At 37.7% G+C, this 16,374-nt stretch overlaps 1 protein-coding gene across 3 annotated transcripts in view; it reads left to right on the top strand.

Moving 5' to 3' along the window:
- The first annotated feature begins 1,460 nt into the window (after positions 1 to 1,460).
- Positions 1,461 to 16,374, top strand: part of UBR3 (ubiquitin protein ligase E3 component n-recognin 3) — a 235,953-nt gene continuing 221,039 nt past the window's right edge. For all 3 annotated transcript variants that reach the window (XM_042949066.1, XM_042949067.1, XM_042949069.1), the window contains exon 1: positions 1,461 to 2,052. In XM_042949066.1, coding sequence (XP_042805000.1) covers positions 1,508 to 2,052 — 545 coding nt within the window. In that variant the 5' untranslated portion in view covers positions 1,461 to 1,507. The remainder of the gene's footprint in view (positions 2,053 to 16,374) is intronic.

The raw sequence follows: 16,374 nt of genomic DNA on the forward strand, positions 1-16,374 counted from the left end.
GGGCTTTGGAATCAGATGGATCTGGGTTCTAGTCACATTTCATTTAATAGCTAGCTGTGTGTTTTGGGGCACATAAATCATCTCTAAGTTTTAGTTTCCTCTAATAACAGTTCTTATCTCATAGAATTATCGAGAGAATTAAAAGAACTAACATAGATAAAGAGCATGGCCCATAATAAATATGCAACAAGCATTATCTGTTGTAATTATGTTCTATTTAACAATCAGACAAATATTTGAGCATTTATGGCCAATGATGAAATTTGGCAGTGAAGAAATTTACCAGTTTGGGGTGCCTTGGTTAAGCAGGCTCAGGTCAGGATCTCACAGTTTAGTGAGCTCTAGCTCCACGTAAAGCTCTTCTCTGACAGTGTGGAGCCTGCTTGGCATTCTCTGTCTCCCTCTCTCTGTCCCTCCCTCGCAAGCTCTGTCTCTCTCAAAATGAAATAAAAAAAAAAAAAAAGAAATTTACCATTAGTAGTGGGGTGGAGATGAGATTTTACAGTAAGGGCAATAAGTTGTTTAATCAAGGAGTGTCTGGCTGGCTCAGTTGGTAGAGCATGGGACTCTTTAAGACCTCTAGGTGCGAAGTTCAGACCCAGATTAGATGTAGAGTTAAAAAAAAAAGTTATATCATCAAGTAAGAAGAGCCATCCTTTTGAAGAAAATAAATTATAGGGGCAGACTGTGCTAGAATTGGTTTGTAGGGTGAGTGAGAGGAATACAGTAGTGTGGGAACTAGAAGCAATAAAGCCCCAGAGGCAGGAAATGATAAAGGCTCACAAAACAGTGAACAGTCCCATTGGTCTCTTTCATAGGGCAAACCTGGAGTAGTGTCAGGAGATAAGGACAGAAAGATGGGTTTTTGAGAGAGGATTTAAGGAGCTTGGCTTTTTTTTCCCACTGAAAATCTTGAACAGGAATATGATAGTAAGAATGTAGTGTACTTTAATCGCCTAAAAAATGTACTTAAGATTAACTTGGTAATAGCGTGAGGGTAAGAACTGATTCAGGGGGGAAAACTAGGAGTTAGCTTTAATAGTAATAGTGATTCAGTAGTAATTAAGGATTAATAACAATGGGAATCTACATCGTAAAACGAAATGCAAATACTTAAAGTACATCTGCAAGATGCCGTGTGTAATTCCACAGTCCAGGTAAATACAGAAGAAAAAAGTCCATATGAAGATTTTTCATGTGGTCCATATTAAAGTGGCCCGTATTTACTTATTTATTCATTTTTAAGGCGGATCCTTTATTTCGGTAGCTCTCAACTTGGAAAACCAAGAGGAGGGGGAAGTAGCACCCGAGGTCCCACGAGAGAGGGGCGGGGAGCAGGCCCCGCAGCCCGAGGGGGCGTGTGCAGGGGCGGGGACGCGGACGGAGGTGCGCGGCAGCTCCGGGGTATCGCGAGAGTTGGGCGGGCCGAGCAATCGCAGCAGTCAATTCCCCCACCCTCCCGGGAGGAGCCGCCGGCCCTGGGCTCTCCAAATTCTGAGCTCTCATCATGGCGGCGGCGGCCGCGGCGGCCGTCGGGGGGCCGCAGCCGCCCCAACCCGAGCTGCCCGCGCCCGGGCTGGCCCTGGACAAGGCGGCCACCGCGGCGCACCTGAAGGCGGCCCTTAGCCGGCCGGACAACAGGGCAGGTGCTGAGGAGCTACAAGCGCTGCTGGAGCGAGTCCTGAGCGCCGAGCGGCCGCTGGCCGCGGCTGCGGACGGCGAGGAGGCGGCGGCAGCCGGCGGCGGGGGCGGTCCGGGGGCGGCCGAGGAGGAGGCCCTGGAGTGGTGTAAGTGCCTTCTGGCGGGCGGCGGAGGCTACGACGAGTTCTGCGCAGCAGTGCGGGCCTACGACCCCGCGGCGCTCTGCGGCCTGGTCTGGACAGCCAACTTCGTGGCCTACCGCTGCCGGACGTGCGGCATCTCCCCCTGCATGTCGCTGTGCGCCGAGTGCTTCCACCAGGGCGACCACACCGGACACGACTTCAACATGTTTCGCAGCCAGGCTGGGGGTGCCTGTGACTGCGGGGACAGCAACGTGATGCGGGAGAGTGGGTGAGTGGAGCCCCCCTCCGGGGCGGGGGGCACGCCGGCGGCCCAAGCCGGGTCTGGGGAGGCCTGGGGCGTGCGGAAGGCTGGGAGCCGACCCTGAGCTGTCACGGGAAGGGGGTGGGGGAGGGTGCAGCCACACGGGGATGGAGGTGAGTGAGCTGTCAGCGGCGGAAAGGGAATGGGGAGCGGGGAGAGCCGAGCGCGTGTTTACGGAATGAGGCTTTCAATTTTCGGGGAAGCCAGGGCGAGTGTGTGGTAGCGACAGAAGAGCCAGTGCGTGGGGCAGGAGGGGAAGGAGGAAAGGGGAATCTGGGGAATCTGGTGTCAAGCTGTCAGTTGTGTACTTATCGGGAAAGGCTTCAAAGCTGCCTGATTCTTGGGAAGAAACTGATGTGATTTGGATTGGCTGGGCGGGGGATGGTATTAGGGACGGAATTGGGTCACAGGATTGTAAGAGTCGGGGAGGTGGTCTTGCAGCCAGCTGCAGGGGAGAACGGCTTGGGGAGAAGGACTTCTGAACTGTCAGTGTGTCTGTCAGTATCGGGGAAGGAGCTCTAGCGCTTGTGAGGTTGAGGGAGGAGGGAAGGGGAGGGGCCTGCATGAAAAGTGACTGTTGAGCTGTCAGTGGAGTATTTGGTGTGCTGGAATGACATCTAGAATTGGGCTACTGAACAGTCGGTTACAGAATATCCTACACACCAGAAGAACAAACAAAACACTGAGCGAATTAGGAATCGAGTGTTAGGTCTTCTCCAGTTAAAAGGGCACTTTATTCACTCGCTAATATGCGAACCTCTATCTAAAGAGGGACAGTCAACAAATGTTTTTTAGATAGCAGCAATGTACCAGGGTGTTGGGACTTAGGACAAAAGGCATTTCAGAGGTTGCAGTGAGCTAACGAGTTGGTACGTGTATACTGTCTTGGTTTTGGGACACGATATCAATGTCTGGGGAAGTCCTGGGAAAAGAAGAAACCTGATGCAAGAGAGGACATTTTGTCTGGGCGGTAGTTGAAAAGATGTTAGCAAACCCAGTTATTCAAGTTTAAAATTTTTCAGGTTTTATAATTGATGATAGAGCATAATCCCTTTAGAAATGGTCACTGTTTTCTCCTTTGGAGTATTTGTAGGTTACTGTTACTATAGAACCTTTGTATCTATCAGGTGCAAGCAAGGCACCTAGGATATCGAAGATGAACAAGACATTGACCTACCTCTTAAGCCGCTTAAGTAGAGTAGAAAATGATAAATTCTTTAAATAATCTGGAAGTTAGAGGAGGCTTCTGTGCAGAGGCAGTACTTCAGGAGGGAGGTATTTTGACCTTGCTACTGCAACTACTAACAACAACAACAACGGCAGTAGTAATCACAGCCAACATCTGAGAACTAGAAAATGAAATGTTAAAAAAATATTTAAATATTTAACTATTTAAAAAATTAAATTCTTAAAAAAATTAATATATGAATAGCTAAAATGTTCATATAGCTAAAAAAGCAAAAGAAAAAAATAAAAACATACACGGTTTGAAGTTTCCCTCCTATCTTGTCTTTTATCTGCCCAGTTCCTTCCCACCATTATTACTTTTCCTAGTGCTTAAAAAACGAATAAGGATGAATATGTATTTTGATGTTTCAGTTTCTTTTATGTAAAAGGTAACATATTATATACACTGTTCTATACATCTTGCATTTTTCACTTATCCAAGAGGTCTTTCCATGTCATAAATCAGTACTCTACTTTAAGAGTGTTGTTAACACTTTCCTGGTTGGCTCAGTCGGTTAAGTGTCTGAGTTGGGCTCTGGTCATGATCTCATGGTTCGTGAGTTCAAGCCCTGCATCTGGCTCTGTGCTGACAGCTTGGAGCCTGCTTTGGTCCTCTCTCTCTCTCTGTCTCTGTCTCTGTCTCTTTCTCTTTCTCTCTCTCTCTTTCTGCCCCTCTCCTGCGTGCACTTTGTCTCTCTCTATCAAAAACGAATAAAGGTTAAAAAAAAAGAAAAAAAAGTGTAATTAACACTTTGGATTTTTATCCATCTGTTTGGTAAACAGTGGTCAAAGATTAACTGCTTTACATTATGTAACTCTTTTAATCTCCAACAGTTCTGAGATTGTTACTGTCATTATTCTCATGATACAGAAGAGGAGGGTGGGGCACAGAGTTTTAAAAACTTGTTTAGGATTATACAGGTAGTAAGCTAGGTATCCTGGCTGCAGAGAGTCACAACTCAACATTTCTCTCTACTGTCTCTACAAATAGCATTCCTATTGGTACTTCTGTTCTATACTGTGTTTTGTCTTTTTTTCTTTCTTTTTTTTTAATATGCCATTACTATTTGAGCTTTTGTTTATTTTTCTTTTTAAAAATGAAAAAAAATTTAAAAGGGATTTTAAAACAGGAATTGGAACAATCCTTTACTGATATTCAGACTTTTTTTAAAATTAAAAAAATTTTTTTTAATGTTTTTATTTATTTTTGAGACAGAAAGACAGAGCATGAGCTGGGGAGGGGCAGAGACAGAGGGAGACACAGAATCTGAAGCAGGCTCCAGCCTCTGAGCTGTCAGCACAGAGCCCGACACGGGGCTCGAGCTCATGGACCATGATAGACCTGATGGTCTGATGATAGACCTGATGGACCTGAGCTGAAGTCTGAGACTTAACCGACTGAGCAACCCAGGTGCCCCTATTTAGACATTTTTTACTTGTTAGACTAGGTTAGCATTTGGGATGCCCCTAAACAAGGTGAAAGTAGGAAATAATATTGATTCTGTCTTGAAGTTTGGAACACGGTAGTAATTGTCGAGTTGATCTGATTGAGTTGCAAGTCTGACCTGTAATTGTGATGCTTCAGTGCTGGGGTGGAAAGATCTCTGAGTTTCTTTGAAGGTACTCATACAGGTTTTCGGGCATTTGACTGTGTCAGATAGTCCACATCCTAATCTTACAACATTTGCCTTTCTTTGCTGACATCTGGTAGATTCTTATTATTTTTCCTAGACAGGCAGTGCTCTTATGAGTTGATACATAGTACTAAATAATTACTGTTGCCTATCTGAAAGGCAGAGCTGTTGCTGTATGTGCTAGCAGCTGCCATGTCCAATTTCAAGGTATTCCAAGGTAAACAATAAAAGTATTGTGGCCATGTAAATATTCTGAGATTTTTACAGCTCTGGGTTAGAAAGAATAATTCCAGTCTACACAGAATTAATCTACTGCCTGGAGAGACAGAGGTGATGTTAGCCAACAGTGCAGGTTAAAAGGCTGCCTCTGGAACCTTTTCAGAACTGGAAATCATCAACAAATTATAGCAGTTTTTCTGGTGGGCAAAGCTGGACTATCCTGGCATGGACAGAATATATTTAACTTTTCTCAGTTTTCTCAGTTTTGATATTTCTTAAAACCCTGTTAGATTGCTAAAAATTAAAGACGTGTTGTTTTGGAGTTGTAACTGCCATAGAAATTTATAAATCCCATTGTTCAATAAATTTTTAAGCAAGTATTCTATTTTTCTCTGTACCTGTTTTCTTAGTAAAAGAGAGAAAAACCTGCTGTGCCTTAATCCTTTCCCCAAATGTCTGTTTTGGGTAAGATTTTGTATGATTGGAGATGGGGAAGAAGCTTGGATCCATCACAACCTATATTACTATTTAATTTTCAAATTTATAATTATAGAAATATGGGGAGAAGATTTAAGTTATTTTTGATTAGTGTTATAGATATAATGTAATATTAACAGGTATACAAACCAAAGGAAGAAAACAACTGAGAATTCATTTGTGGGATGAAATCACAAAGGCTATGGAATGTGGAAGCTAGATATTAATAACTATATTATAACAGTGTAATTTTGCCATTAATGAATAAATGCATCATTGTCACAAATGGTTGAAGGATGGATAAATTTTAAAAAAGTAATGAAAAATCTAAAATCATATCTGATTGGTTTGGGGTTCTGATGATGCTAAGCAGAAGTTGGAATTTTAAACAATTAGTTCTCAAATTTTGATGAGATGATGACCATTTTTATGTTCTATCCTGTATTTATAGATTTTTTTGTTTTTTGCCTCCTTGCTTGTTCTTCTTACACATTTTAAGCTCCTTAAAAACAGGAATCTCATCTTGCAGTTAATCAGAGGCCAGCATAATCTCATGCACTTACTAGATGCTTAGTAAATTGTATAAAATAAATTGAATTCAATTGGATAAAATAGTGCTTGTTGTATCTGAAAATTTACCCTAAGATTACATTGGTTTAGGTATTCAGGAGGTGGCACTGATTATTAAATTCATAGCATTTTTTTTTCCAGAGTGATTTAGGTTTAATTTCCTTCTTTTTTAATTTCAAAAGTAATACATATTGGTTAGAACATAAAAGTAAGTGGATAAAGTAAAAAGTAAGGGTTCCTCTTTCCTCCATCCCATTCCTCAGTGAGAGATTTCCCTTATTTTCTTTTGAGCTTAGCTATACATTTAAAAGGTATTAGTTATAATTTACTCTGCAATTGTAGATGTTTTGTTGTGAGAAATTTTTAGGTTATTTGGTCTGTGGCAGTGCCAGAAATGGAAGCAGTGAATGTCTGGTTGAATTGTGTCATACTCTGCTGTACCAGGCTTTTTTCCCCTTACTGTATTTATTGCACATGGTCTCGTATTAGTGCACATAGAACCATTTTATTTTGTTTTTTTTATAGTTAAATTATAGTTCATTGCATTTTTAATTTTTTTTCCTGTTAATTTATGCTGTCATTTCCCTACTGGTAGACATTTAAATTGTTTTCAGTTTTAGAGTATTATAAACATTGTTGCAGTCAGTATGCTTATATACACTTACTTGTATATATGTGTGTACACATGGGTGAGGATAAATTCTTAGAAGTGATATCTTGCTTAAAAGAAGTGTATATTTTAAGCTTTGATAGACCTTCCAAAGACATGGATTTACACTCCCACTGACAATGTATGAAAGAGCATGTTTCCCTATGTCTTGGCCAGTGTATATGGTGTTATCTGTATTTCAGTCTTTGTTAAGTGAGAAGTGTATCTTGTTTAATTAATTATTCCTCCCTCCATTGCTCTTTCCTTCCAAACTGGAGTACTTTGAAGCAAATCTCAGTTATCTTATAATTTAATTTATGAATATGTGAATATGTATCTCCGTAAAGAGATAATAAAAATAAACTCATAAGAATAAAACATAACCCAAATGTCCATTGACAGATGAATGGGTCAACAAAAATGTAGTTTATACATAAGATGGAATGTTGGGGTGCCTAGGTGGCTCAGTTGGTTTAAGCATCTAACTCTTGATTTTGACTCAGGTCATGATCTTATGGTTCCTGGGATCCAGCCCCAAGCTGTCAGTGTGGAGCCTGCTTGGGATTCTGTAGCCCCCTCTCTCTCTGCCCCTCCCCTGCTTACGTGCATGCATGCTCTTTCTCTCAGATAATAAATAAACTTAAAAAAAAAAGATGGAATGTTACTCAACCTTTAAAAGGAATGAAGTTCAGACACATGCTAGGAATGAAGTTCAGACACATGGATTGTGGTGATGGCTGCACAACAATGTGAATGTACTTAATACTACTGAACTGTACATTAAAAAAGTTAAATTGGTAAATTTTATGTATATTTTATCACAATTAAAAGAACAACCACAATACCATTACCACACCTAAAATATTCACAGATATTTTTAAAGTCTTCAAATATCCAGTGAATGTTCTGATTTTCCCAGTTTCATGAATGATTTCTTAGAGTTGCTTTAGAATTAGGATCCAAACAAGGCCCTCATATTGTGTTTGGTTGTTGTATCTCTTAGGACTCTTCTATGTTATAGCCCCCTTAAATCCATCCCCCCCCCCTTTTTTTGTTCTCTGCAGTTGAAGAAACCTTCATTCTGAGTATTACTGATTGCATCTCTATGATGTGATGTTTAACTTGTTCCTCTGCCCATTATTTTCTGTAAACCAGTAGTTGGGATCTAGAGTCTTGATCAAATTTTAGGTTATGTTTTTTTTGTTGTTGTTTTGTTTTGGCAAGGAAACTTTATAATGGTGTTTTATACTTCCTGATTCATTGTATCAGGAGCTACAGATCGTTTCCTTGTCTCTCCTTTAGTTAATGTTAGGATTAACTTGTGGCTTAAATTTGTCAGTGTGATCCATTTGTTATAAAGTTACCTATCTTAAATTTTTTTTTTAATGTTTATTTTTGAGAGAGACAGAGACAGAATGTGAGTGGGTTGAGGCAGAGAGAGAGGGAGACACAGAATCTGAAGCAGGCTCCAGGCTCTGAGCTGTCAGCACCGAGCCCAATGCAGGGCTTGAACTCACGAGTTGCGAGATCATGACCTGAGCCGAAGTCGGACGCTCAACCGACTGAGCCACCCAGGCGCTCCATAAAGTTACCTATCTTGTTAAAGATTGTAGTAACTACTGATTATTATTGTCCAGACCCATATTTTCATTAGGGTTTGCAAAATGGCTATATTCTAATTGTAGTATTCCTTTCATACTCTAGTGAGAGCTTTTTCTAGACTACTTTTAAAATTTCAAGGATCACCTACACTCACATTTGGCCTCTGCCTGCACTGCCAACCTTATCATCTCCATTGCAGTGGGATCCTCATTTGTTTAACTCACTGTATGTACATTCCTGTCCTTGAACTTTTATGTTAAACCTTCTCCTGCAAAGTCCAGAGGCACGTTTTACTTTCACTGTCCAGCTCATTTGTAGGGACAACACTCCTATAACATAAGTACAGGGTGAAACCATATTGTAGGATTTGATTTTCTGAATTGTAACAGTTTTTTTCATTTCTAAGTTATATCTCTCCAAATAACCAACTTTCAATATTTGATGATAAAGGCCTCTTTTGTTTATACCTCACACATATTTAGAGTTTTAGTAATTTGGTTAATCATATCATATTTTGTGTTTATTGATTTTGTGGGAGAGTGTTAGAGCTGATCTCCTAAATTATTTATGTATGTATCCATGCATTTACATGGATTACTTTGTGAAATTTTCTTCCTTATGAATCTGGGATTTTCTCTACAGCGATATCCATCTAATTCAGGTCACAAACTCAAACAAGGGAACAACGACACTCCTCATGATCCAAGAGCTTGGAGGAAGAAGAGTTGAAGAATTTTTTTATCTTTTCTGTGTTCAGTGTACTTTTTTTTATTGCTAATTTACTAGAAATAGTATAGACAGATTCTTAGTGTAGAAGATTCTACTTGAGCTGGAAGTGTAATCTCTAGTCATCTTCATTGTAGTAAAGTTTAACTACAACACAGCAATTTGGAAGACTTATTAGATTGTAATTATTTTTTCTAATCATTTTAATGTTATATAAAAATCATTAAAACTGTTTTCAACTATGAAACATTTTTAATACACAGAAAGGTACAAAAATAATATAAAAATACCTTTGTACTCACCACTGGGATTAATAGATGTTAACCTTTTGCCCTATTTGCTATAGAGCTTTTTCTGGTCAAAGAACTAAAGGTCATCCTCTTCTCCCTTCCTTCCTCTTTCCCTCCTCAGGAGTTACCATTATCCTGAAATTCCCATGTCATATCCATGCATGCTTTGTACTTCTACTACATCTAAGCAATGTATGATTGTTTTACTGTTAAAATTTTGCATAAATTTTATATTACGTGAATCTTTTTGCAGCTTGCCTTTTTCACTTACCAAGTTACTAATATGGATTAGTTCATTCATTTCTAACCACCATTAAGCATTCTGTGGTATGACTGGATCATGGTTTGCTGATTATTTTGCTACCAGACCATTAGATGCTTTACATTTTTGCATTGTTTCCACAGGGCTGCAGTGAACATTTTTGCATGTGTCTCTTTGTGTAGATATACTAGAATATTTTTAGGATAGATTCCTGGGAGAGGAATTGCTAGGTCATAGAGTGTGTTGTTCTTCGTGTGTGTGTGTGTGTGTGTGTGTGTGTGTATGTGTATCTATACATATATATGTACATATATGTGTATGTGTATATGTATGTATACTTGTATATATACATATATATGTACACAAAATGTGTGTGTGTGTTGGATAGAAACATTTAAAAATTTTTTAATTTAAAATTTTATTTTAAGTTTTAAATTTTAATTTTTAATTTTTAAAACTTTCCTGACTACTGGTAAAGTTGAACATTTTTTCATGCTTTTAGGCTATTTGAATTTTTCCTTTGTGAATTGCTGGTTCATATTCTTTGCCTGTTTTTTATTTTTTATTTATTTTTTTGTTTTATCTTACTGAGTTTTAAGACTACTATATATATATATTCTAGATCCTGATCCTTGGTTATGTGGATTCCTGATTTCATCTTTCAATCTGTGGCTTGTCTTTTCCTCTTGTAATACACAATAGTGTTATAAAAAAAAGCTTTAAATTAAAAGTGTAACTTTCCTTCTATAGTTGGTATTATTTGTTTCTTTTTTAAATTTTTATTTTGAGAGAGAGAATGGATATGCGCAGAGGAGGGACAGTGGAAAGGGGCAGAGAGAAAGGGAGAGAGAGAGAATCCCACGCAGGCTCCAAGAGCCCGATGCGGGGCTTGATCTTATGGTTGTGAAAATCATGACCTGAGCCAAAATAAAGAGTTGGATGCTCAACCAGCTAAGCCATCCAGGCATCCTTTATTTGTGTCTTTTAAAAGCAGTCCTATCTTTGTTTAGAAAAATGCTTATATGTTTTGTTTTAAAAGATTTAAGGTTTTGCATTTCATATTTACATCTTTATTTCCTCCATCAATCTATAGCACTACCTCTCATATATCCATTTCCTACATGTGTCCTAAGCTTTCTGTTGTATGGGTATGTCTCTGGCAACAGTATCATACTGCTTTAATTATGGTGACATTAGAATAGTTATTGATATGGCAGGATTTCCCTTATTATTACTCTTAAAAAGAAACTTGGCTATTCTTGGTCCCTAACTCTTTCATTTTAATTTCAGGGTAACGTCAAATTCTGTGGAAAATTTCTGTCTGATATTGATTGGAATCATATTAAATTTGAGGACATTTTAAAAGGAGACATGTACAAGGATATTCATTATAATACTGTTTTAAATTGGGAAAAATTGGAAACAAGGAGATTAGTAAACTATGGTTTAATCATGCAGTAGAATACTTTACACTAGAATACATATATTGTTGTCTTTATAGTATTTAGTCTGCCTATCCATGAGAGTAATTGTTTTTTCTTCCAGTAAAGTAATTTTGTCCATAAGTTGTGTATCTTTTGTTAGATTTGTTCCTCATTACCTTATTTTTGTTTCTACTATAAGTAGTATCCTTTTAAAAATTATTTTTTCCAATTTCTCATTTTTTGCTTTTTTGGTAATATTTTATATTGTAAACATTTTCAAATGCTATTGAGTTTTTTTATTGAGCAACCTTCAACCTTCTCAAAATTTTTTTTCCCTAATAGTCAATCTGTAGATTTTATTAATGAGTGCTTGCTTTATATCAGGAATTTACATATATCTCATTTAACATTTTCAGCAAGTCCTAGGGATTGATATTAGCATCTACATAAGAAAATACTATCTCAGAGAAGCAACTTGAGCAAAGTTACACAGCTCTTATTCACATTTGTTTCTGTCCATATCCAAAGCCTGTGTTCTAAGCTCCTTCCTGGCACCTCTGTTGTTACTGTGTAGTAGTGAACGTTAAAGAAAACTTTACAAAGAATTTGATCTGGTGGGAGATTGGGAGGTGAAGGATGACATTGTGGATAGAAGGAACAGAATACATAAAGCTTCACAGGCATGAAAGAATATAAGGCAATCAAGTGCTAGAGTAGTTCTCACCTTCTTTCTTGAATAATGTTAAAACAATTTTTTTTTAAGTTTATTTATTTTGAGAGAGAGAGAGAGAGAGACAGACAGAGTGAGAGCAGGGGGAGGGGGAGCGAGAGGGAAGACACAGAATCTGAAGCAGGCTCCAGGCTCTGAGTTTTCAGTGCAGAGCACAACGCAGGGCTCAGCCCACAAGCTGTGAGATCATGACCTGAGCCCAAGTAGGAAGCTTACCTGACTGAGCACCCTCAGGCACCTCTCTCTTAATAATATTAAACTGAGTAGAGAATTTTAGTTGACATTTGTTTTCCCTTGCACTTTGAAGATACTATTCTGTTGTCCTCTGGTTTCTATTGTTGAGAAGTATTTCAGTGTAATTGTTTCTTTGCAAGTAATCTCCTTTATTTATTGGTTGCTTTTAAGATTTACTTTTTGGTGATCTGTAGTTTCACTATGTTGTGTCTAGGTGGGACTCTATTTGTTGGGTTGGTTCTAGATGAAGATTTTTGTCTCATAGCTTCTGGAAATTCTCAACCATTGTCCCTTTGAATTTCAAGTCTCTCCCATTGTTTCATTTCTGTTTTGGGATTGCTATAGTATATTTGTTGAATCTTCTCATTCTGTCTTCTAAATCCTAGAGCTTACTCATTTTCTACTCATTTATCTTATTTTGGGCTGAATTGGGGGTGATTTCCTAGATCTATCTTCTAGATAATTTCTTCACCTCTATCTCATCTGCTGTCTAGCTTGACTATTACATTTTTTTTTTTTTTAATAAATGTAATTTTCAGCTCTAGGAAAATCTGCTTTTGACTTGGCCTTCTTAAAAAAAAAAGTCATTTTTTTTTTTAAGTTTATTTTGAGAGAGAGAGAGAGCGCGCACGTGTGTGAGTGTGCACATGTGTGCACGAGAGCAGGGGAGGGGCAGAGAAAGAGGGAGAGAGAATCCCAAGCAGGCTCCATGCTGACAGCGTGGGGCTTGAACTCATGAACTGTATGAGATGATGACCTGAGCTGAAATCAAGAGTCAGATGCTTAACCGACTGAGCTGCCCAGGTGCCCCCCAAAGTCTTATTCTTTAGTTAGGGTTTCAATTCCTTCTATGCTTGTAGTAATTTTAAAAACATTTGTGTGTGTGTGTGTGTGTGTGTGTGTGTGTGTGTGTGTGTTTTCAGAATTTTTTGTTCTATTTTTCAAATTTTTTGGAAAACAAACCTGCCGTGTATTGTGCCTACTGACTGTTGATGGATGGTTTCTTTCTGTTTTTGAAATTTTGGAATGTAATCTCTTCTTTAGTGTTTGTATTTAAGTCCAGTGGTAGAGTGAAGTAGGAATGCTTTTGCTGTGGGAATACCTTGTGGTTTGGGTTTGTTTGTTGTTTGTTCTGCCAGCTGTCATAGATATCACAGATATCCCAATGCCAATTAAAAAAATTAATATTTGGCTTGGGGAGTTCCAATACGACATGAGTAATGTAAATTTGAACCTCAAACTAGCATGCAGCCTAGATTTGGGGTTTTGACTTCTTAAGGGAATTTTAACCCTTATTCGTTGCTCAGGTTGAGATACCCTGCCCCATAGGCGATTTTATTTGGAGAAGTAGGGACAGTTTAATGGAAGATATTCTTGAAAGAATCTCTGGAAATCTCACCCTGTAATTGAAGAATTTCCTAGAATACTGGTTTGGAAGAGTATGTTATAGTTCTGATTTATTAACTGTGATATTTTCATCATCACAGAACTCCAGTTAGCTTCTCAGTCATCTATAGAAAACTCCCATTTTTGACAGGGTATCTTTGAAATTGGCAACTTTTAGTTTAGAATTTGTGAGAACATTTCTACCTGTAAGGCCATGTTTGGGTTGTACCTCCAACATTTGTTATCTTTTTGTCTTTGGGTAAATCACTTAATTTTCCTTGGCTATAGTTTTTCTCACATGTACAATGGGAATGATGTTTGACATGCCTACTTCAATTTATTTATTTATTTTCAAGATTTTTTAAAAATTAAATGGGATAACACACACATATAGAGAATGGTATTATTCCCATTTTATGTGATTAATTGCCCAGGACTGTGAAACATTTTGGCATGTCGTATTAATATTCTATTTATACTGATGGTCTTGTGGACAGAGCCATAAGAAGCAAAGCCTTTTTTTTGGAGCATTGCATTGGAATGCTTGAATACGGCAATTGCATATGATTTTAGGGCATTTTGTGGTATTAGCTTTGTTGGAGGCATAATTACAAATTGTACACATTTAAAGTCCACCGTTTAAGTTGCCAAATATGTATACCCCTGTAAAACTATCACCATAATCAAAATAGTAAACATAGCAATGATTCCCAAAAGGGTCCTTGTGCCTTTTTTTATTTTATTTTATTTTATTTTTAAAAATATACATCCATATTTTTTAAAATATACATCCAAATTAGTTAGCATATAGTGAAACAACGATTTCAGGAGTAGATTCCTTAATGTCCCTTACCCATTTAGCGCAACCCTGCCTCCTACATCCCCTCCCATAACCCTCAGTTTGTTCTCCATATTTATGAGTCTCTTCTGTTTTGTCCCCCTCCCTGTTCTTATATTATTTTTGTTTCCCTTCCCTTATGTTCATCTGTTTTGTCTCTTAAAGTCCCCATATGAGTGAAGTTCCTGGTGCCTTTTTTAATCCCTACCTCCAGCTTTTTCCTGTGCCCTGTCCCCCAGCAACCACCTATCTATATTCTGTTGCTATGGATTTATTTATTTATGGATTTATTTTCTAGAATTTTGTATAAATGGAATTATATAATATGTATACATAGTTTTTGATCTGTTGTCTTTCAACATAATTATTTTGAGATTCATTCATGTTGTGTAGTTCATTTCTTTATTGATAAGTAGCATTCCACTGTATGGATATACCACAGTTTGTTTATTTGTTCATCTGCCAATGAACATTTGAGTCATTTCTAGTGTTGGGCTATTACATATAAAGCTGCTATCGACATTTGTATTCAGGTTTTTATATGGATATTAACAAGTCTTTATAGGGATACTTCATATCTGTTGGGTAAATACCTAAGTATGTTTTGAGTGGATCATATTGTAGATTTATGTTTAATTTTTTAAAAATTAAAAAGTTTTTTAGTATGGTTTTGTATATATTATAAAAGTTTACATTTCAATTATTTTTCAGTGTATGATTCAGTACATTAATCGCATAATGTTTAACTTTTATTTACTTATTAAAAAAATGTCTTTTAATGTTTACTTATTTTAGAGAGAAACAGAGTGCCAGCTGGGGAGGGTCAGAGAGAGATGGAGACACAGAATCCCAAGCAGGCTCCCAAGCTGACTGAGCCACCCAAGCACCCCTAACTTTTAAAGAAACTTCCAAAATGTTTTCCCATTGAATGTTCCAGTCTATATCAGCAATGTGTGAGAATTCCAGTTCGTCTGAATTCTTGCTAATACTTGCTGTTGGTCATTCTTTTTAATTTCAGCTCTTCAAATAGCTATGTAGTGGTGTCTTCTTGTAGTATTAATTTGCATTTTCTTAATGGCTAATGAATTTTTAAAGTATCTTTTCATGTCCTTTTTTGCCATTGATATATTTTGTTTGGTATTGGCTCAAATATTTTGCCTATTTTTTTCTTACTGGTTTATTTTTTTCCTTTGTTTCTAATTATTAACTTTTTTTTCCATTTTATTTTATTTAATGAATTTATTTTTTAAAGTAGGCTCCAACACGAGGCTTGAACTCCCAGCCTTGCGATCAAGAGTTGCATGCTCCACTGACTGAGCCACCCAGGTGCCCCTCTAATTATTAACTTTTGATATAGTTCCTTATTTATTGTGGATACAAGTAATTTTTCAGGTATATGATTTGCAAATATTTTTTCCTGGTTTATGGCTTATCTACTTACAGTATCTTTTGAAGACCAGAGGTTTTTAATTTCAGTGAAGTCCAACTTATCAATGTGTTGGCCTCTTTTGGATCCTATCTTTGATGTTAGATCAAGAAGTATTTACCTAACTCGGCATCAAGATTTTCTTCTAGAAGTTTTATAGGTTTAGGTCTATGATCAATTTTGAGTTAATTTTTATATATGGTATGAGGTATGGCTCAAAGTCCATTTTGTTGCATATGGGTATCCAGTTGTTGAAAATACTGTCCTTTCTTCATTGAATAGCTTTGGCACCTTTGTCAAAAAAAGAGTTGTCCATATATGTGTGGATGTTTCTGGACTTTCTGTTTGTTTTTGTTTTTTTTTTAATTTTTTACAGTTTTTATTTATTTATTTTGAGAGAGAGAGAGAGCACGAGCTGCGGAGGAGCAGAGAGAGAGGGAGAGAGAGATTTAGAAGCAGGCACTGTGCACTGTCAGCATGGAGCCCAAAGTGGGGCTTTATCTCACAAACTGTGAGATCATGACCTGAGCTGAAATCAAGATCTGCGCTTAACTGACTGAGCCACTCAGGCATCCCTGGACTTTCTATTTTTATG

The sequence above is a fragment of the Panthera leo genome, chromosome C1 (assembly GCF_018350215.1).
Source record: "Panthera leo isolate Ple1 chromosome C1, P.leo_Ple1_pat1.1, whole genome shotgun sequence".
In the NCBI taxonomy this organism is placed as follows: Eukaryota; Metazoa; Chordata; class Mammalia; order Carnivora; family Felidae; genus Panthera; species Panthera leo.